Source organism: Nyctibius grandis, chromosome 4, assembly GCF_013368605.1.
Source record: "Nyctibius grandis isolate bNycGra1 chromosome 4, bNycGra1.pri, whole genome shotgun sequence".
Classification (NCBI taxonomy): domain Eukaryota; kingdom Metazoa; phylum Chordata; class Aves; order Nyctibiiformes; family Nyctibiidae; genus Nyctibius; species Nyctibius grandis.
This window is the reverse complement of record NC_090661.1, coordinates 45,527,304-45,548,257: the sequence shown is the minus strand read 5'-3', so window position 1 is coordinate 45,548,257 and position 20,954 is coordinate 45,527,304. Positions and strand designations below refer to the sequence as shown.

Genomic DNA, 20,954 nt, shown 5'->3' with positions numbered 1-20,954 from the left:
GTTATCTTTTCAGGTGCCAATCTTGCAAACTACTTTGTGTTCTAACATCACTGAACACACACTGATGCGTGTTGTTGCAACAATACCACCAGTGCATTACAGAAGTGGCATGCTGCCCAAAATAATACTGTAAGAACATCATCACAGTACCCCAGTACTGCTTAAATAAATGGGAAACTGTTCCATTGGCAAATAGTATATCATTTAGAATAAATAATCTTACTACGCTAATACTGAATATTATAACAATTACCATCAGTAACATTGTACTGTGTGTTGTTTACACATCATTTAGCATATTTAGTTTAGTAACCAACAGATCAACTGATGTTGCAGAGTATACTCTTAAAGCTACCTGCAAACATCATTGTTAATATTAATTATATAAAACATTATAGCCAAGTACAGATGGCACATGAGATTTCAGTTATTGAAGGATTAGAAACATTTCTGACCTATAGACAGACAAATATTGTAAAGAAAATTTCAAAACACAATATTTTTTCTAATTTATCAGAATTTTTAAAAAGTAATATAATTCCATTTTCATCCATTTTCTTCAACAGAAGAATTCTAACCCATCTAACAGAAATAATTTTACTACCACAAAAGTTGCTGGGAAATATGAATCCTTAGTTGTAGAAGAAAGCCTGCCAACTGGAACTGCTGAGACCAGCATCACCAGATCACTTAGGGCTCTACTTCATGTCCACTGTAGCCCCATCGCAGAATGCAGTGCCAGGACTGATGGGGAGTTTCTGTCATCTCCCTGTGACTTACTCCCAGAGCTCTCCTGTCCCTTAGCTCTTCAGGGTAAGCTGTGTGCTTCTTTGGTTCTTGGCTATCCTAAAACCGATCAGGAAAGTTGGTTGCTAATCCTCTGGAATTCTAGGTGTATCCCTACCACTCTCTATCCCTTTCTCTGTGCACATTGAAGAGACACAATCAGGGCCAAACTACAGTCAGTGGAAGGAGCTGAAGAAGTAGCTGAAGCAAGGCCCGTAGACATTCAGAAGGTTTCTCATTTTGACTAGACCTCTGCCTTATGATGACTAGACCTTGAAACAACATACTCGCAAATACTGGGCCATCAAGAAGCATCCCACATGTGTGTCGCTCATCCTCTTTTCATTTTGGTCCCTTTATCTCCTTCTTTTCAACGCCTGTATCTGTCTTCCCATGTACCTTATCCAACCTTGTTTACATGTCATTTATTTAAGTTTAGGCCAAGGCTATCTGGTATCTCTGCACACAACACTGCCTAATGGAAACATCCATTCTTGGTTGTCCTTCACATTATACACATAATACATAGTGTTATTCTGTTTTACAATAAGCATGTATAACAACTTTAAGGCAAAGTAATCATTCACATCAAAGCCACAGAAGGAACCAGGTTAGGGTTTTATTTTAGTATCTAGTTATACCCTTGAAATACCAGAATGCTAGAAACTGACAACATATGGGAAAAGACATTATTTCGTCTTAGCAACAAATTGGTCCTCCGTGGTACTGTCTCCATAAACTTGATACATGTTCTCTACTAAAAATCTGAGCTTTATAGAGTCGATATCCTAATGACAGTTTTTTGTCATGTGTGAAATATTGCAAAACCAAAAGCACACTGAGCATTATGCCATTTTCCAGGAAGGCATCCACTTGTTAAATGTAGATTAGGATTCTATTTATATGTTGTTTCATTTGTAATCTTCTTTCCAATCTCATAAAGAAAAGCCTAACCCAACATCTGACCGAATGAACCTTAATTTGTTTTTTCCTCTAACCTTAAGCTGCAAGACCAGTATGAAGACCTGTTTTATAGAAAATCATCTTTTAAAGGGCAGGTGGTAAGGAAATAGCTCGCAGATTTCTCTATGCTCTAAAGCATGCAAACCTTAAGCATGGGAAAACTAATACTATCTCACAATAGTACTAAACCTGCTTACCTGCTTCACCTGCTTATTATATGTTAACAGCTCATCTTTAGGCCAAGATTCATTTTCTGCTGCTTGAGATTCTTTCTGGACTACTGGTGTCTTCTGAGGTGGGAGGGTTGGAAATTCAGCGTAAAAGGTGAATGTACAATTTTTTTTTTAAACACTTTTGTGCTCTCTGACAGGTAATTCAGTACAATATTTATTATATGCAATTATTCTTTCATCACCATGAATTTTATGAAGCACCTAGAACACTGTATTAATTTTATCTTAAGCCAAATATTTCCTCAACAGCTAACTCAATTTATAAAAATAAATATAGTAATAGACAAAGGACCTAAATTATTAACATTAAATAATAATATTTACAGAGATTTCTTATCAAAGAACTGGTCTGTTTCTTCTATAAATTGCACTTCCAAAATGTAAGGAGAAACATACATCAGAAATTTTTATCAAGAGATCTATCATCCTTTAAAGCAAATAAAACATTAATGCCTCTAAACAGTAAGCACCCACAACCATATGTAAGTTTAAATATTTACATTTTAAAAACACTTTTAATGAAAGGCATAGAATAATGAGCACTAATATATATGAATATAGATTAATGCCTTATGATTCCATTGCCCTAATAGGCATGCTACTTAACAAAAGTGAAATTCTTTATATCCAGCAGCTGGAGGATCAAACCCCACAAGAAAAAGAATGAACAAGAGACACAAAAGGAAGAAAGAGAAAAATAAAGGTATACTTATAATTTATGAAGTACCAAAATGTTTTCAAGGACTATTTAATTTCCTTCCCAGTTTTGTCAGTTTAAAATATGAACTACATATCTTAACAACTCTGCAAGCAAACAGAAGCGCTATTAACTTATATTTTAACATTCCTAGATAATGCAGAATGTTACCAGGCTTGCTTGGCAAAAACTTGGCAGGACTCGAGATTCAGTTTTTATTTCCTCATGTTCAATTGGTGCCTGCTGTATAAGAAAGAGAAGAAAGCCAGTGTCAAACAAGAATGCTAAAAAAAATTATTCATACTACCTTACAGAACAAAACAATACCAAAACAATATATATGCATAAATTAAAGTTTGGGTCTTCATTACACAAATCAGTTTGAAAGCAACAAGTACATTCAGAGACAAATTATCTTAGGCTCATGTTTTACAAACATTTATACACATGCTTAACTCTTCACTATAACTAACTTCTCCATGGAACTCCTTATAGTAGAGAAGTTTAAAAGCTGAGTGCAATTTTCAGTTAATAATTTTCTCCACAGGAAAAAATTATAATTGCTCCACTAGCAAAAAAGCTACTACAAAATTTAAAGTTGTTCTCAGTTCCCAGACATATTATTCTTTCTCGTCAAAGGAACGGTTCAACAAGTCCCCTTTTGGTTACAGCATATCCACACAAAAAAAAAACAGAAATAAAATCCAGGTAGTTTTAAGGACAGTGTGCTTTCCAAGCACCTGGTTAGCATACATGTATGTAACTCAGCACACACGCACTTTACCCTTTGTGCCATACACAGGCTTGAGGAACCAAGTTTTAAAGATAACAGTAACACACAGAAGTATCACATCTAAATGACATTTCATTTTAGAATACAGTTCTTCAGAAATGCTACAGAAATGTTAATATTTCTGGGGAAAATATTTCAGAGCCACAAACTGATGCAAGAATGCATTAAAGCTATCAGCTGAATACGTGTTAGAAACAGTCTGTCCTTTCATCAAAAAAAATCCTTTGCTGGCACTGCAAGTGTCCATTTGCTCTCTTAATGTAAAAATCTTCCATATAGTAGAATTTTTATTCCATTGAGTGTATTGTCCACTGAGCAACCTAAAAATATTAATTTTTTTTAATGCCTAGGATTTTTTGCATGTAATACTACATTTAATCTTACCACGTAAGAAGCATATTCTGAGCTGTGACATTGTTTTTTTTGCATATTAGTAAATGAAAAAGAAAAAAAGGAAGAGTCTGCAGGCCAATGAAAAATTGATAGATGCGTATAATACCCCAAAAGTGTAAACTATAAAGCAATAAAGCGCTATGGCCTTGCAGAACATTGCACACATTGGTGTTTTGCTTTTAATCAAAGCCTTAGTAATTTATCCACCTTTGACAGAAAAGACAGCTTAAGAAAAAAAAAAAACATATTACATATTTTTTCAGCACCATGAGCGTAAGGAACTAAAAGAATGTAGTAACAACTCAGACTAAAAGGAACAGATTCAGCATTATCTTCTCAAGTCATACCAAATAACCTTCCTCTTCTTTGCAACACGTGCATATTTTCAAACAGGGTCATTGCCATGACCTATTAACTATTACAATCCATCTTAGTCGACTGCAATTCTTTCCCCATGCAATTTATTATCCAATTCATGGAATCAAAGAGAAATTTTCACAAAGCCTTTCATTCAACCAGACTGGATCAACTTATGTTGCTAAACCCTGACGTAATATGTAAATTACAACTTTACATATTAATTTTCCTGTTCTGTCAAAACCAACAGAATTATATGAGCAAATATTATCTTAATTTCATTTTAGACACCTGTACATGCTATGTGATTGCTTCCCTTTGTTGGGTGTAATGTTTTTTCTTTTGTCCACTCCCCATGGGAGAATTGCAGGCACAATGCTATTGTGTTATTTTAATAAAAGGATGTGTACTGTGTATATATGTACTATGGGCTGTGTGTTTGCATTAAGAAAAACAAGGCCAAAGAGGTGTGATCTCACTTTGGGAAATAAAAGTGTTGAGAACTGTGGAACTCTTGACTCCTGTGGGAATCTGTTCTTGAGTGTTCTGCCCATTCTTGAGGAAGCCCTTTCCTGCACTGATTTTTTAACCTTGTGGTGGAGACTTCTACTGTGCCTTTAAAAAACAGCGTTATTAGCCATAGCATTCCTCCTGCAGGTGTAGAAAACTACTCAGGTATCTGAGAACCTTGATAATTCATTAGAAACCACAGTCATTTTGGTATGTCTGTGGTCTGAAAAGACTCATTGTGAGTCAGGACATACAGAAAATTAAGGCTGTTGTTGTTGTTTGGGGTTTTTTTAATAATTACCTCTAAATGTATCTTAAACATTTTCACCTGGTATTTCTTTGATTCCTCATTTGATAGTTACATGCTATTAAAATAAATTATTTTGCTCTCTGTTTTGACAAGAAAAGTCTCTGTCACTAGTGCAGAAACGACCCTGATAAATGACAAAACAAAGTCAATCTAGATGTGTGAACATACAAATATTTTAAAACATTCTTTTAACATGGTGAATTTATACAAATTATTTATACACAAACATAGGCAATCACCCTGTACCACTTTGATAAAGCTTGAAATTCTGGGAGATTACAATCTATCTGATTCAAAACAATTTGTTCTCATAACACCAGCATACTGACCTAATGAGGATTAGTCTCCCCATTTCGTGAGGCTTCAGGGTAAAAAAGATAATCCTTGCCCCACAAAGCCTGTATCATTTTTAAGACAAGCAGAAGTAACATGGGCCTAATGATCATAAGGAACTGGAAAGTATTGATAAAATGTAACAAACTGCACAACTGGATTGTTTTTAGTTACTTGCACTGGTAACTTTGAAGAAATAAACAGATTTCAGCAGTCCCCACGTGTACACCATCTACCCAACACATCTCCCTAGGCAGTTTCTTGCAATGTTATGAAAATAAGACATCTTTTTTAAAAAAATCTTAAGTAATATGAGTTAACTGTTCCAGAAAAAAAAATTCATGTGTCCAGAAGTGGTAGAGTCCATGCCTGAAGACAGAGCATCTCCCTTCAGCAAGTGGCAGGAAGTGCTATAGCCTTTTCTCTGCCATGATTAACCTTATTGAGCATAGCCACTAACGTGTGCTTCAGGAATTAATAATGTAATAGCAAACTCATAGTAAAAAGCATCTTGGTCTTGATTTAGCTACATTTTAACGGATGCTAAGACCGTGAGAAGAACATTCCACAAGCCACCTGTAAGCAGAAAATAAGAAAACCAATAGGAAGAGTTAGGGTTTTCCCACTTTAAGAGAACTAAATGAAACAAATTTAAGTCAATCTCTTGTTCATTTCCATAACACTCAGAATACACCTTATAGCACCTAAAGGGAAAAAAATATTTTCAATAAGCCTCTTAAAAATACTGTTTTATCAGAAAGCAATATATGATCTGCTGCATAATTTTAATGTCAGCTGAAATATAAAGAACATATAGAGGAATATACAGTGAGATACTATAAAGTTATAAGCAAATAGTTGTATTTGCAAAGAAAATACAAGTGTCTCTCTTCTTGAATTTTGACAATAATTAGTCTCCATCAAACCACTTTTGAGAAAGTATTAGTGTATTACAAAGAAAATCTTCTCAAGGCCTCACTATTGAGATTAGCTGACAAGAGACAGAGATTTTTTTTTTTTTAATTAAAGGATATTTTACGGTGGCTTGCCACTAGTATGGTACACTGTATAGTCCTTGTTTAATAGAAGCATTCAAATCTGATGTTATTTTTCAAGAACCAAAATGCTGTTCATTTAGTCACCTTCACAAGCTCATCTGAGGTACCAAAGAACTGAGCTGCTGAAAACAGTAACTAACTAAAGATGAGCTGCAGGTTCACCACCAAGAAAGCTGAACAACAAGCTGAATACCAAGCAAACGCATTTCTGAAATGAATATAAACACCCTCCTATGGATACTAAATCCAACATATAACTTAACAACTCAATATACTTCAGCGGTAGCAACAAGCCTCAAGGCAATAAAATTACTCCAGGCATTGGAAACTATATTATTCTTATAATAAAAATTCTACTTTTTAACTGAAAATATGGTAGGAATCATTATTCATAACTGATTTCCCTCAAAGGAAACAGGGCTAAGTACTAATGTCCCACTGAGCTGGCATTCTATTCCCCAGATAACGCTCTTTTCGATGCCGGGGGAAAAACAGTTCTCAGTCCCCACAGCAATATCACAAGCTATTAATGCTAACTTGTCATTAATGCAAGATCAAGAATAAGATAAAGAGAATAGAATTTTTTTTTGTAAGAATTGAAAAACACATTTAATTCTGAGAGCTTGTTTTTATTTCAGTAGTTCTGTTCTTTTCCTAGGTATTTCGATTTCATTTAAAAGAATACATTTCTTACTTCATTAGAGAAGGCAAGCCTTGAAGTTCAATGTAAAGTAAATAAACCATGCATAACAATAAAGAATTGCTAGAGTCTTCATCCTATTTATAAGGTCACTTAAGTTCAAAAGACACTTTCTGCAAATGCCTTTGATTTAAAAAAAAAAAAAAAAAATGTAATCAGCAAAGGTCTCATTCATCCTCACTAGTGTCCATATGTCCATACCTAAAAAAACATTAAACAACAAACAACTGGACCAGAAAGTCATCATCAAGTTCAAATTTTCATTTTACTTTGAACCTGATTGATGTAAATTTTAGAAATAAAGAACTAAACGTCACAGAACTCCAGAGGTTAGACTTTCAAAGCTCAGAGCCCAGCAGTTCCCACTACAAACAACAGAAAATAGGTGCTCTTCAATTTTAGAAAATCAGGACTTGCTAGAGGCCAAACTTTTAAAATCTTACCTAGAACATAAGACATGTCTGTAAAAGAGCAAGAGAAAACACTCAACTCAGCACATGTTACCGACCATTAATAGCTATTTCTGGTAAGTTGAACAATAAACGGTTTTCCAGGATCTTCTCTAGCCCTCTTCTCATCTGCCTGAAGTATTTTTGTACCCAACTGGCAAATTTCAAGGAAAGAGAACAGTCAGTCAAAAGACAGTCAATCTCACATTAAGGGAATGTAAAGTACTGCACTCACATTCTATAAGAGATACTCTTATGATCGTAAAAGGTAGCATTTTGACAGTTGTGGAAAACAATGTTCTTTATCACCTCCCAAAAACACAGGTTCCTATGCTTTTCGTCAGTCTTCCATACTCCCTTGCAGAGGCAGCTGCTGCTGAAAAGGAGTAGCTCACCCTCCATGGGTCTATTCATTCCATGGCATCCCTAACAAGTGCTAGCATGAATACCAAATGTGACAGTGATTTTCATGACATAGGTTTCAGTCCTCTTGGCACTAGAAAAAAACTATCAGTCTTGCTAAGAGGACAAAGAGCCATCTGATAGTAAGTTACTAGTCTAGTTAACAAATTAATCAGCAACCCTGTGGTGAAAATCTAGGGAAGTTTTCTGTAGCATCTACCTGATGCCTAGTATTACTGATATCACCTGGTGTAATTAATTGAAGGGACTGTCTTACAGCTGCTTATACAATCTACCTAACTGTGACAATAAAGAATTTGTCTTATCAAGACTTCACAAGCTAAGCAATAACTAAAAGAAGCAATACTTCCAACAATATCCCAAATGCATTTAATGCACTTTTTCATCTGTCAGACTGGAATATGTCATCTTAAAAAAGGTAAAGAAAAAGATGTATTCAACTATAAGCAGTATAATACAAATAACACCTCAAAAGAGCCTATGTTTTAATATATTTTGATACCAGGTCATTTTCATTTTTAAGGGATATCAAAAAAACTGGCAGAAGAAACAGTGAAGATTATCCTATGATACATTCATGTCTTTATGCATTTGTTTTGTCTGGCTTCTGTGTTGTAACACATTGTAGGAGCTGGAAAAAAAATATACAATCCTTATAAAAGTAATATTTACTCAAGAGAAAAATATTGCTCTTGTTCTGGTTCACCTGCTTCCATTTTTATGTTGTAGTTCTGGCCAAGAGCACTCTCCAGGAGTTCTTTGATCGTCTGGTCTGAGGGAGATTGAGAAGTAGACTGCAGGGAAGCAATTATTTCATCAATAGACCTTGCAACCACTTTCACAGGCAATGCTGGTGTGGAAGTAGGCTCTGCAGGTTTGCTCTGCTGGAAGTTCTTCTCGTATATTTTTGAAGTGTCTGGTCTAGTCACTTCTCTTGCCTCTTCCAACTGTTCTCGAGCAGACCTCACACTTAGCTGCCTGCTTCCTTTTCTCAGCATTCTTCCCAATTCAACATCTAAATCTTGTTGCTTTGCTTTTGAAAGCACTCTGCTGCTCTTCTTACAGCTTTCCCTTGTTATTTTTCCCTTTCTTGAAATGCTTTTACTTGTATCAGAATCTGTAGAGCTAAATTCATCACTGTCTTTAGTCAATAACATCTATTTTTTCAGTTTTATCTTTTTAAATTCTGGGGATCCATCTGTAGCATACGCACTCTATCCTTTACTTTACTAACAGCTTTTGTCTTTTCTAATGAGGCAGGGGAGCTATTAATGTGAAAATTAGATCTGCAGTAATTTGGCTTCTGAGGTGGTGCTGGGTGCTTGACCATTACAGTTTTTTTAGTGGTACCTGCAAATGATGCTATTACTGGTAGTTTTACAACTGTACTTTCATGACTACAAGTGGCATTTTCTCTGTTAACTTTTTCAGAGCATCTTCTCTGATTTTTGTCAACACTGTCTTCTTCCACAGATTTAGTTCTTTGAGTCATCACCCTGAGATCAGGAGTTTGTTTTTTCATGTCTCTTACTTCAGAAGATATCCTTTCTTTCTGTGAACTTCAGAACACCCAATGAATTAACTAGGAATATTTTTATTTATATTCATGACAGGCTTATGCGGACTCTTTGACCTCTGGAGAGGATAATGTTCTTAACTGATGCGATTGATCTGGTATTAAAACTTCCAGTACGGGCTAAATGCTCACGTTTCTAGGAGCAGTAACTATTGCTTGTTTGATCTTCAGACTATCCCACTGAGATTCCCTGCATATAGTCTCATGTTCCTTAATCATATTCAGCTCTTCCACATAACTCAGTCCAAAGTGCTCGTTTTCTAGCAATTTTCTCCTACTGTCTGCAGCCTGTAAATTCAAACAGAAATGAGTTTTTGTGTTTTATACACCAACACAGAACCCAGTCTTGCAAAGACTACTTCATTTTGTTAAGGGCCCCACTGATTTTAACAAGACTGTTCTAAATGCATATAATTAAGCACCAGCAATAGCTATTAGCATTTTACCTGAGGAAACAACTGAACCATTTCTATCTTTGGGAGAATAAATGGGGAGTTGGACAGAAACTCCCAATAGAGAAAAAACTGAGAAAGGATAAAGCTCATCGCTTTCTCGAAGTAACCACAAAAAGCTTTCCACCTACAAAAAACAGTGACCTCGGGCTCCTCCAAGCCCCACTTCTCCCCCTGGGGCAGGCAAAGGACCTCCCTCCCCTCAGAAAAGTACCTCACAGCCCGACATCCCCAGCGCCCACAGCCGGAGAGGCACGGCACGGGGCTGCGCCCCGCCACGCACCGACACAGGCCCCACGCAGGAGGGCTGCTAGTCTCCCCCCGCACGGCGCTGGCGGCCCCGAGGACGACAAGGAGCCGGGCCCGCAGCCCCAGGAAGAGCCGCCGCCTCCGCCGCTCCCTCTTGAGGAAGAAGGGCGGGGGAAGGACGCGCCCCATCACCGAGGAACGAGGCTCCCGCCGGGGGAGAGAGCGGGCAGCGCCGGCTGCCACCCCTAGCGAGCGCCCCCTGCCGTTGGGGAGGGCCCGGACGGGGCCGCGGCGGGGTGGGGTTGCCCCGCAGGCGGCGCGGGTGGGGCGCAGGCGGCAGGCGTGACCTCCCCCGTGGGAGACGGGTGCGTGAAGTCTCCTACGTGTGGGGCATTGGGGAGAATTTAGTCCCTTGAGTGAGCTTATATCCGCAGGTCCGCAAGTCTCAGCGCCATCCGGAGATCACTTTAGAAACGTTCAAGCTCAGCCCGGGGTTCCCGCAGGCCGTGGTGCGGGCGGGGCTGGCTGTACCACCGCAGCCTCGTCGCTCTGCTGTGTGTGATGGCAAACCTTGTTCTGCTGTCAGTCACGGGCTGTTTAAAGTCTTGCCCTGAAAACCAAATGTCAGAACGGCATTGCTGGGAATTTGTGTGCCATGCAATACAGCTGCTTCCTAGATACAATTACAGATGCTTTTTTTCCTGTCAAACTAATTTTCTAATTGTCAAAGAGTCAGCTTGGAGATGCAAGCCCAACTCAGCTGCGTGTGACTCCTTTATTGTCATCAATAAAGTTGCTATCATCGGGATTTAATTTACAATACTAGGGATTGCCTGCAACAGCAGGGATTGCCATCTCAGCCTCCATAAACCGACCAGCTCTGAAGTATTAACACAAGCAAAAAGTCTGAAACCAGATCTCTGAGAGGAATCCTGACTCCATGTCTTACAGTTTTACTAACCTGTCCTTCAGAGAACAGAGGTATCAAATATATTTGACAGCCATCCGGTGAAAGTTAAGTTTTAACAGTAGTTCTTTTCACACATGAAGTATGAAGTATAAGTGGACCAAGAAAATGTATGACCATTTCAATGTCCAACAAATATAGGGATGATAACATGCCAAAAATCATCAAACTTCAAGAAAGAAGTAAAAAAATTAACATATAATTGAAAAGAAAATGTGAAAAGTCAGAGTGAATTTATTGAGATGGTCATAACTATGACATAAACCTACAAGGTCACATTGACCAGGTTCCCAAGAAGAAGGCTGGCTGGCTGGGACACAAAGTGAAGCAGCTTATAGCAGTAAGGGTGGGGGTCAGAAAAGAGTTTCCCACATATAATCTGAACTCAAAGCACTGGAATTTCCATGAATCTCTGGACTTCAACAGTTCACAGAATTAAAGTTTGTAATCCACTTAAGTCTTTTATGGTGGGTAAAAATAAAGTCTTTTTTTTTCCTTCAGTTTGGGTCCCCAAACACCCATGTGATAACAAGGAACTGTAGGGACTAACTGCATATATGGGATTCAAATATGTCACTCAACTGATTGAAAGGCTCCGCTGATCTAACAGGCAAATGTCTTCTATTATCCTCTCCTTTCTTTGCAGCTTTCAGCTACGGCTTTGTAGCTTTTTTTCCCCTACTTAATTGTATTCCTGGAGCTCAAGGGGGTAGCCAGTGTACTTCTTGAAAACAATGCTTCTTACACTAGGCTAGATGACCAACTTTTAGCTTGCTAATGCAACTAAAAACTTGTTGAAGATTAAAAACTCATTAGCCAGTCATGCTACATCCCAATTAATAGCAGGTTTTCTTCTTCTGATAGCAAGATAACTGATTAAAGCCCTGTAATACACCCTAGGAAGCCTGTCTATTTGGTGTCTAATTTACTTCTCTCTCTCTCTAGCAGGAATCCCAGAGTAGTTGAAGGAGCAGAAGGTGGAATATGAAGTAGTTGATCTGTGTTGAAGGATTTCCATTAGCTGTCCAGGCCATTAGAAGCAGTTCAGAACAGGAATGGAAGTGTTCGATTGCCTCATTGAAGATGAATCCTATCAGCAGTTTAATGCCGTTGTAAGCCTAGAGAGCAGATCTGTTTCAAACTAGTTAAATAATAAGTAAAGCCTCAACAATTCCATTTACCTAGAACAGTTCCTCTCTGCAGGAGTCACAGTGGGATGTGGAAGAAAAGGCCCTACATGTGAAGAGATATTTGCATCAGGAAGTTCCAGTAAGAAGCTGCTGAATGGCAAGAAGTATTTGCATCAAAAAAATCTTAGGCAGAAGGAAAAATCCTTAGACATGTGTTTCCTCTTTAGGTTAATAGTTGTGGTAAAATGGAAGATGACTATGCTGTATTATTTTGCTGTATCTGTTGTCTGCCAGGTCTGCTTGCAGCAAACCAGGGGCTGGCTCCTGAAGAATATAGTTAGGTTGCAAGAAAGGTTCGAGCCTTGGTTCATAAACTTTTCTTGTTTTACAGCATTTAGATTCTAGGTCTTGTAAGCAAAGGGAGTGAGCACCCAAGGGGAGCTGATGTCAAGTTAAATCCCAAATGCTATATATTTCTTCTACTAAGCCACACACATTGCTTAGCAGTCATTCCAGGAGTAAGTGTTGCCAATATATCCTCTAGATCCTCAGCTGGAGTTCTAGAGATGACAGCTGCAGAGATTCTTGTCTCTGATACACATGAAAACAGGGAAAGCCTTTTCCCCGGGTATTATTAGCATGTGTCCCTCTCTAAATAATCACAGTGATGCTTGAAGCCTGGAGGTGTTTTTTTATTAACATGAAGTATTTAGCTAAACAGGTTAAGCCCTATCTCTGTAGCTTGCAAAGTCCAAAATTTAATCAGTAGATGAATCCTTATACTTAACAAATGGATCTAGATTTGGAAAACCTTGCACAAGTTTAGTCCCTGGGTACACATTATTATTTTTCTTAATTAGGCTTCACCAGATGACTAAGCTTTCTAATATCACATAAATTGTATAATCGAAGTTATTAGTCTATTAATGTTAGAAGGAAGGTTTTTTCTTTTTAGAAAGAGAAGCTATCATTAAAAAATTGTTCAGTTGGTTGGAGAAGGTCTGAAAATGCAGTTTCTTTTCTCCTAAATTGTCTGAGTCCACACCATGGGGGAAGTCCCACCCCCCCCGTGCACATTACCATGACCCAAGTTGATGCTGGAATGAAATTGAGATGCACATAATGCCCCACAGGCTGTGGGAGGAAACTGGAGCACAGTCAGGAAGAGTTACCGTACTCTCCAGTGTTCACCTTCATCTAGGCCATCAGAAATCAGGACAGTGTGGTGTATATGAAATACGTACAGCCTGGTATGGGCTCTGCAGCAATACCAGGAGACCTTGGAAAGCTAAATAGCAATCACTGAAAGGAAAAGGGAAGTAAAAGCATAACTACTTTGCTAGTTCTTCTGTGGCTTACACCTAGTTAGTCACTGGATGCTAAGCCTCGCCTTGGTATCCTGTTCCAGCTGGCTGAGAAATTCTTTTCACATGAAAAAGTCCAAAGGCCCCTCAGCCCTGCTGGGGTATGCTGCTCTCTCCCTTTTGGTGTGCTACAGCCAAAACACTAGTCTAGTCTGCCTCAAAATGGCAGTACGCTTGCTCAAAACTATTCACCAACGCAATAGTTCTAGCAAGGGTAGCAGCATATTTACAAATACAGTTTCACCATGATGCCTAAGCAGCATTACCCCATTTTAGAGACCAGGAGCTAGAACAAAGAGAGTTTAAATTACTTCCCAAAGTCCCCTAGTAGAACCAGTGGCAGATTCATAACTGAGTCTGTGCTTCTGACAACTAGTAAATAGAAAATCAGAGGTACGTATCCTCCGGCTGCAGGTTATTGTTTGCTCTTTCAGGGCATCAACATCTTTGTTTTAATATTTCTGCCACATATGTATATAAAATGTCCATAAATACTCAGAGAAAATCAATTCATTATAAGCTAAAATACTGAACTGTGATGTATGGCCACTTGGAATGTAGCACACAAAGTTCTCTGACAGTTACACATTGGGGGTGGTAGTCTGTAGCAGAAGAGTGGAGTAAACAGGTGGGGGGAAATAATCTCTTAAATCAGAGAATGTCAATACTGAAAAGCTTTTTCGTTACTTGCAAGGGTTTGATCCAGCTGAGCTGAAGGAAATATTTTTTTTTTCAGTGATCAATCTGTATTGAATCCCTTGTGCAGTAAGCAGCCATAGAAAGGTTTTGTGGAATTAGTATTATAAATCACACATTCAATCCCTTTGTGAGTGTTGAAAGCATTGCCATTCTTCTAATCACTATGTCCTATCTTTGATCCATAACAAATATGCACACCCAGCTCTACTAATCTGCATTATGATTGTGAGATATATGCATTTGCCAGTACTATGCCAGAAGAAATAGTTAAAATGTTTATTCCTCCTATGATTTTAGGCTTTGCTTTTTTTTCTCCCGATTGGAACACATTGTTTAAATAATGGCATTTCCTTTATAATTCAAAATAAAAATAAATAAAAAGTTGGAAACAAAATGGAGCCATTTTATTTTAAACCATATTTATAATGAGAAAGCCATTACAATGAGAAAATCACTTTGTCATTTTGATGATCATGAATCCAAGATTTATTTTTTAGTATGACGTGACTGTAATATTTCCAGATATGTGCCATTTTGTTATACAGCCCAAGAGAAATTACATGAGTTACTTCTAGAAGCCCATCACACATAGCCTTTATTATAGGCGCAAGGTCAAAGGCACTCCAAGCTTTGAAGAAGGCTGTAAGCAATAAACGGAGAAATTACAGCTAAACACATGCCAAAGTTGTTGCTGGGCTCAGCCCTTTACTCGCTTTAGTTTTAAGATTTGATCATATTATCTCTGCTTTCCATTGCCTTTCAGTTAATATAGCAGATTTTCCAGTCGGCTATTCCAGTCCAACACTTCTGTTCTCTTAGGACAAGAGCTTGACTGTGGATGTGGATGTAGATATATATGTGTGTGTTTGTAGATCTCATAGGTGTCACAGCTGAAGACTCAGTGTTGGGGGACATACAAATCCTATTTAATCACAAGAAAAAACTTCACATCTGATCAGTTTCTCCAGCAAAAGGAAATTTCCTGCAAAGCATGAGGAGAGGTGTCTGCAGAGGCTGAAGTTCCAGCTACCTTTAAGGGAAATGTTAAGCAAGATTTAAAGGATTTCTGACACAAGATGGATGGTGAAGGGAGTATTCCTGATGGGAATATGACTCCTGAAGGGAGTATGACTGATCCTGAAAAAGGGGTAAAGGATTGTTTGTTCAGTGGGTAATAAAAGCCACATGATGAGCTATGCAATTGTTGGGATGGAAGAGAGGTTCTCTCTCTTTTGGAGGAACTGAAGGAAAGGTCAGGTGTTGGATTCCCTCCAAATCATCCCACCTTAAGTCATACCTGAAAGTATATGCACTGCAGAAATACTTAGGCAGCTGCCTTGTTGGCTGGGGAGGGGTAGAGAAGAAATTAATTAAATGTGGTTTTTCCTTGTCTCACCAGTAGCCACACAAAGAACTGACCTCACGTGATGGCAGAAGGGAAGGCACATGGTGATCTAAGTGACCTTCCTGATGCCGTTCCCTTAAATGTGCTCAGCAGGGAGATTCACCCTTGAAATGCTTGAAACAGCAGCAGAAGCTTAGGCCAGCTGCTGGGAGGACCAACGACTCTCTGAAATACTGAACAGCTACTGCCCCTAAGGAGTCCTAAAATGTTACTGAATCCAGACCTTCCTTTACTTTCCCATAGACGCTAGTTGACTATCCTATTTTATGGGTCTTGCTTATGATTTTAGGGTGTTACCAGTTGATACTCACCTTCTCATATTTCAATGTAAAACTATGGGATGTGTTACACAGGGCCTCTGGGCAAGGACTTGATGATCTTAAAGGTATTTTCCAGCCAACATGATTCTATGATTGTATGATGCTATCCTTTTCCAGGGCAAACATCATTTTTGCTACACACAGGTTAGTGTATGTCCCCTGATGAAGTATGTGTGTTTATGCTGCCACACATCCCACAATTGCTGGCTGTCCATGTTAATACAGCTCAAGAAAATGTGCAGTTAATGCAGCCTGAATTCATTTATGCTCTAGGAACTGCAAGCTGGGTAAAATGGTGAAACTGCTACTTGGGGAGGAGTTTAAATAAGCCAGCCTTGATTTTGTACATTTGATTCTTTAGAGCTGAAACCAGCCAAGAAAGCCATTTATGATGGATGCTGGTCTCTCCCATGCTTTTCTGTAAAACTACTTTAAAGACAGAGACAGGAGAATGAATAATTCTTTATAGGTAAAGGAGAATGGAGCAAACAATTTGAAAATATGATGCTATGAAGTGAAAGAATTAGTTACCAAGTTACCAAGCCAAGTGTGCCTTCTGCATAAGAAGGTCAGTTTGCAGAAGAACTGGAGTATTATGTTGACATGAATATTACAATAAGTTGATCAGCTCTGCATGTTCCCACAGAGAACTCACTGCAGGTTTTGGAGAAGCAAGGCTTAAGAAGAGTGGAAATACCTTTTTTCCAAAGGGCAGACATTGTTGGGGGAAAAAAGGACAGACTTTGGTCCATGAAGTCACTTGGGCAACTTTAACAAAGAATTCTAGGATTCATGTGAAGGTGTGTTTCCTACCAAGCTTTGTTTCTTATTCTGGTTTATCTAGATTAACTGCACTCACTTTCTTAATTTGCTTTCTTGCTTCCTTACATGTGTATTGCAAAAATCTGTGTATGTCCTGAAATACCATTTTTGCAATTTGGGTGAGATTCTATGAAGTGGATGACATTGATGTACATGTGTTTATCTCTGTGCATAATCAAATTCCCATCTCCTCTGATACTGTTTCTTCCATGCCATGTTACTGCAGATATTTTAAAATGAAACACCTCTTAAAACAAAACAAAATGAAACAAACAAAACTTTCAAAAAGATATCAAGTAATTGCATAAGAATTGGCACACTGATTGAAATAAACAACAGAAGCATTTCCATTTATGTTTTAGTAAATCATAACATAAATAAAATACGCAATAATTGAAATAAATACCCACGTGGCTGCTCTTAAATAAAATGAGAAATACCAAGTGCATTTGTTTTTACATAAAGTAAGTAAAACACACTTGGCCAACCACACACGGCAGTGTGGGCATCCTGCCAACTGGAGTTCTGCAAACAGCATCTGCACATCTAACCATATTAGCAAAAATAAAGTGATTGTATTCAATGGGTCGTGATTCACCTAGTTAAGAACTATTTTGTTACAATAAAGAAAAAGTAAACAAAAAAACAGAGGCTTCCTTACCCTCATTGCTCCTACCATCGGTTATTAACTTATTTGTAATTTTTCATTTCGTTATTTGTGCTTCTTTCTCCTTTAACTAGTCTGATACATGAGTATTTTCGGGGGGGAGGTATTATTTTTTATGTCAGGTGTGTCGCTCAAGTCTCTACGTGTATGCTGAATGATGCCTAGAAAAAAGAAATGTAATGAATTGCACTGAAATTTAAAAAAAGAAGACGACAATAAAATAAAATAAAATAAAATAAAATAAAATAAAATAAAATAAAATAAAATAAAATAAAATAAAATAAAATAAAATAAAATCCGGCAACGGAAAGTCGCTACTGCAACGAGCCACAAAACGTCTCCGGGGCCTCGCACAGCGCCCGTGAAAGGCGCACTCTGAGTGTGACCCGTGAGAGCCCGGCAGGCCCGGCACGCCCCGGGAGCGCTCCCGGTGCCCCGAGGGCGCGGCCCGGGCAGGACTGGGCTTCCGGAGGGGCGACCCTTCGCCGCGCTGCCGCCGGCCGCTCCGGTGCCCCCTGCGCCCGGCGGTGGCTGCAAGGGCGAACAACCCGCGGCCGAAAAGCAGGCAGCGGGGCGGCAGGGCCCGGTGGGTGAGGGGTGCGTCCCCCCGGCCCTCCCTGCCGGGGACGGGGCAGCGGGAGGGCACGTCTAGTCCGCCCAGGAGGATCAAGACCACGGGTCCTGGGGAAGAGGAGGTGCAGAAGGAAAACGGAGTGCCCCCTCCTACCTCGGGTCGGTCGGGGGAAGGTGGTCGCTTGGTCGTCACGGTCGGAGATAAGAGAAGTTCGCGCAGCAAAGGCTCCAAAGCAAGTGTTGACCCCACGCAGTGCCGTCACCTGCCCAGGCGCTGCTCCCGAGCGAGAGGAAGGTGAACGCCACCTTATCGCATCGCACCGCCTGGTGAACCCCGGGGACCGAGGGCGCGGGAGCCCGGGCAGGTCGGGGGGGGACCCCCGCCGGCTCTTCTCATTGAGGGCTCAGCGGCAGGAGCACAGGGACAGGGATGCTCTGCCTGTGTGAGGCGGAGAAACAAGTCCCGCGACGCCGCCGCTGTCTCGACGGGATACCTCCGGAGGGAGGGTCGCTCCCGGCAGTCACCGACCCCTGCTCCGGGAGCGCCCCGGGACCGCCCGGGCTCCCACTCTGTCCAAAGGACCCGGCTCTGGGCAGAGGAACGTTCCTGTCCTGTTACTGTTTGCCCGCTTGGGTGGGGGAGGATTCCGGGTTGGAAACAGATGGGAAGAGGGATTTCCTACCGTCGGGAGGGGTGGATGAGTAAGAAGAGGGAGAGGATGAGGGGTCCCATGGCGTTTGAGGCGACCCGCTGTGCAGCGTTGGGCCCGCCTGGAAAGCCGGGTACCAGAGACCCTCTACAGGAGACAGATCCGGGGAAAAGAAAAGGCGGCTGTACAGTGAGGAGCAGGGGCGACATCCTGATGCGGAGATAAGCTCGCAGCTCCTTCCCGAGCTAGATATCTGCCCTGCACAAGCACTGCCGAGACATCCCCGGCCGGGAGACGATGACGTTTGGGTAAAATGAAGTTAAGAACCTGCAAGTTAAACTGAAGGGGTGGCCGGAAGGCGCTGCCCCTGACGGGAGAAAAGTAGCTCTTACGCTGGGGCGAACTGAAACAGCGCTGCACAGTTAAAATTAAAGGCCCCGCCGATGCCATCGGCCGCCCGCCCCACGCGTGGGCAGTACCTGCGGGCGGCGCTCCCGAGCAACGCTGTGCCAAGGGGCGCCGACCAGCTGCCGGGCCGTGGCAGCTCCCCGCGTGGGCAGCGCCGTCCCAGTGCCGGCTCCGATTCCTGCGCCGCTGCCGGAGGCCCCTTCCCACGGGTGAGGCCCCTCGGCCCGACCTGAGAGCCGGGACTCGGCGGCTATGCGCTTCCCCAAAAGCGGCCGCTTGCTGACTGGTCTTTGCGGGGCCCAGCTCTCGCTGCCAGCGCTGGTAACACGGGCCCCCGTGGACGTCCTACCCCCGCTCCACACACCCCCAAACCACACACACAGACTTTCCGCTTTTAGGTCAGTTATTATGTTTCCCTCCTTGGCAGCCCGCACCAGTGGAGCCAGGAGCTGAGATGCTACTCCCGTTTAGAAGGGGAAAATAGAGCCCACCTCAGCCTGCGCTTTTCTCCAGGCTACAAAAACAGCTCCCCCTGAAGGAAAAAAAAAAAAAAAAAAAGAAAAAAAAAAGCCAGTGTACAGCTTGACTGGCACTACTCTAATGAAAGCTGGGGAAATGCTCTGTGTAAATTGGGCCAGGGCTACCGTCCTGAAGTCTAGAAAACGCACAAGCAGCTAAGCGCGTCTGGAGAGCTCCTGCCTGCCAGCACACGTCCTCCAGCCTGGGAGAGTCCTTCCCTTCCCGCTGTGGCTGCTGCAAAGGGTACGGACAAATCGCGCTGGGCTCTCGGAGTATCCCACACAGGGTTTCGCAGAGGCTCAAGTGCGGGGCAAGGGCAGTTACCGCAATACCCTCTTTTTTTCTGTGGCCGTGGGCAGAGCAATCACGACTCTCTTCTTCACACGAGGAAGGCTTTTCCCCACCGGGGCTGCAACACAGCAACCCGGGCTGAAGGGAATTTCCAGCAGCGGCTGACTCTGCCTCGGGTTTGCTGATTTGTACACCAAGCGAAACGCTCTCTGAGATTACAGAGAGGAGCCCATCTGTACTCTCACCTTTACGAGCAGCCTTAGAAAGAGTGAGCTGAGCCCGCAGCCGCAGACGGACAACAGGAGGCGCTGCGACTTTGCACAAGCCCCGGCCTCCCCTCCCCGCCCGGCCCGGCCAGGCCCGGCCGGCGGGCATCCCGGCGGGGGCGTCCCGAGGGGCCGGCCGGCGAGGAGAGCGGCTTTGCCCGGGCGCCACGTCTGCTCTGCCCGGAAAAACGCCTTCGCTGTTTGTAGCAGCATCCCAGGAGCGTGGCCGGCTTCGTGCCTGCTCTTTTTTTCCAGGTACGGAGTGAGCCCTGCGTGGGCTGCCCGGCGTCCCGGCGGGTGTTGCTCCCGCGGGGTTGGGCTCTGGGAAGCGGGGCAGCACCGCCCCGAGGTCACCCGGCGGGGAGGTGCCGCCAGCGGGGTCGCTGGGACCGCTGCACCCCTCCCAAGCTCGGCGCAAGCAGCTGTACTTCTGAAGCCCACAGACCTCAAGTGCTGAAATGAACAAGCCACCACCGAAGGGTCTCTGTTTTCATATGTATAGACCGCTTCCATTCGTGAAAGAGGGAGGGTGCATACATGAAGACCGCAATTTTAATATCGCTTAGATTTTTCCACTGGGTTTTGTTCCAA

The 20,954-nt window shown here is 41.7% G+C and overlaps 1 protein-coding gene across 1 annotated transcript in view; it reads right to left on the bottom strand.

Annotated features, from left to right (window-relative positions):
• Positions 1 to 9,162, bottom strand: part of TTC6 (tetratricopeptide repeat domain 6) — a 63,655-nt gene extending 54,493 nt beyond the window's left edge. The window contains 4 exon segments of the mRNA XM_068397369.1: positions 1,947 to 2,039; positions 2,851 to 2,963; positions 7,577 to 7,594; positions 8,712 to 9,162. Of these exon segments, the coding sequence (XP_068253470.1) occupies positions 1,947 to 2,039; positions 2,851 to 2,963; positions 7,577 to 7,594; positions 8,712 to 9,162 (675 nt within the window).
• Positions 9,163 to 20,954: the final 11,792 nt, after the last annotated feature.